This window comes from Elephas maximus, chromosome 3, assembly GCF_024166365.1.
Source record: "Elephas maximus indicus isolate mEleMax1 chromosome 3, mEleMax1 primary haplotype, whole genome shotgun sequence".
Lineage (NCBI taxonomy): Eukaryota > Metazoa > Chordata > Mammalia > Proboscidea > Elephantidae > Elephas > Elephas maximus.
Genome location: NC_064821.1, coordinates 15,159,436 through 15,161,451, shown reverse-complemented (window position 1 = coordinate 15,161,451; position 2,016 = coordinate 15,159,436). Strand labels below are relative to the sequence as shown.

At 41.4% G+C, this 2,016-nt stretch overlaps 1 protein-coding gene across 1 annotated transcript; it reads right to left on the bottom strand.

Moving 5' to 3' along the window:
* Positions 1–316: 316 nt before the first annotated feature.
* Positions 317–1,255, bottom strand: LOC126070897 (olfactory receptor 7G2-like). The gene has a single exon (XM_049875232.1). The coding sequence runs from the start codon at positions 1,253–1,255 to the stop codon at positions 317–319; it is 939 nt and encodes a 312-aa protein (XP_049731189.1).
* Positions 1,256–2,016: the final 761 nt, after the last annotated feature.

The following is a 2,016-nucleotide window of genomic DNA, read 5'->3' as shown; positions in this document are numbered from 1 at the left end:
ACTTCCCAACAGAAAACATACTCTACATTGTCAATCTAAAGCTCTCACAGTAATTATTTTCTCCCAAACAGAACTTTCGTTAGAAATGGATATGATACTATTCTCAGTGATCAGATGGAAGTAGATGTCTTCTGTATTGATTTTATGGAAAGGTCTATTAATAATAAGTCCTCTGTTAACAATAGGTCTGGGGACAGTCTATTTGGTATCTCTGAGCATGATGTCTGGATATGACAGCTGAGTCTGTTGCAGCCATCTGTGGTTTGATGAAAAAATCTAGAGATCTAGAAATCCAAACCCAAAGTAGGTAATATAATCACTGAAAAGCAGGTGTGCACCTGATGATTCTCCTCAAGGCTCCCTTCATGTCTCTGTTTCTCAGGCTGTAGGTGAAGGGATTCATCATGGGAGTTACCATAGTGTACATCATTGAAGCTACTGCAGTCTTCCTGGAAGAGTGTGTAAATGTTGTACTCATATACGCACCAAAAGCTGTCCCATAGAATAAGCAAACAACTGTAAGGTGAGACCCACAGGTAGAAAAAGCTTTATGCTTTCCACCTGCTGAAGGTATTCTCAGAATGGAAGATACAATTTGAATATAAGAGAAAATGATTCCAGAGAAAGGAAGAACACCCAGTATGCTAGCTGCAAAATATAAGATGATGTTATTGACGAGGGTTTCAGAACAGGCAACTTTGATGACCTGAAAAACTTCACAGAAGAAGTAAGGAATTTCCAGGTCTGTGCAGAAGGACAGTCGCAACAACATCAGACTGTGGAGCAGGGCATCCACAATGCTAACGAGCAAGGAGACTAGGCTCAGCAGGCCGCAGAAGTGGGGATTTATGATAGCTGTGTATCTCAGTGGGTGACAAATGGCCACATAGCGGTCATAGGCCATTACCGAAAGGAGAAAACTTTCCAAACTACCAAAAATCAGGACAAAGCAGACCTGGGTGAGGCATCCTGCGTAAGGGATGCTCTGATTCTGTGCTTGGAGGTTCACCAGCATCTTTGGAATCGTGGTGGTGCTGAAACAGATGTCAGTAAAGGAGAGATTGGAAAGAAAGAAGTACATGGGGGTGTGGAGGTGGGGGTCAGAGCTGACGGCCAGGATGATGAGCAGGTTTCCCAGGACAGTGACCAGATACGTGGACAAAAACAGGCTAAAAAGGAGAGGCTGCACTTTGGGATCCTCTGTCAGTGCCAGGAGAAGGAATTCTGAAACTCCTGTTTGGTTTCTAGGTTCCATATTGTTGATGAATCTGATGGAAAAGAAGAGGTGACTTACAATCAAATGTCAGCAAGCAGCATCTCGGGATGGGAAGGAGAGGGATGGAGCGGAATTCAGGAATACAAAGGTGGTGCTGTCTGTGTGCATATTTTTTGGTTAAAAAAAAAAAAAAAAGACCAGAAGCTGATATAGCAGAGTGTCAATATTTATTTGTTTTAAAAGAGATGAAAGGGTGGTCTTTTTTTTTTTTAATTACACTATGTTCATTTAAAATATTTGGTAATTTTATAGAGAAAAATACACAGAGGAGGCAGCCTGATGAGTCTGTCTTGGACACCACGTGTTTCCCCAGAGGTCAGAACTGGGTAACAGAAATAAGAGTATCCCCCGCTTTTTGAAAGGTCACTATATCCAGCTTCACTTTTATGAAAAATCCACATTAGTATCTGTTTTCTTCACATTCAGTGTTTGTTCTACAGTAAGCCATTAAAGAGGCAGTGCATACCCTGAGCAGCCGAAGTCACAGGGCCAAGCTCCTTCCCTGGGAACTACACTCAGCATCTCAATATGAAATGCCACAGCTTTGAACTGTGTCCATGAACATTGTATGTTAGTGTTATTTTAGGTTATATGTATTATTTGGTGGGTTAGTTTTTGGGTCTGGGGATGCTGAAAATTTTTTCTCATATAAATTAATGGTAATCTTCCTCACTTCATCCCATTTCAGCTTATAAGTTTCATAGGAACGCTCTACTTTTGGATAGTGAGGGAAACCTGTA

Excerpts from the sequence above, each read along its gene's own strand:
- LOC126070897 (XM_049875232.1), bottom strand. The coding sequence starts at position 1,255 with ATGGAACCTAGAAACCAAACAGGAGTTTCAGAATTCCTTCTCCTGGCA.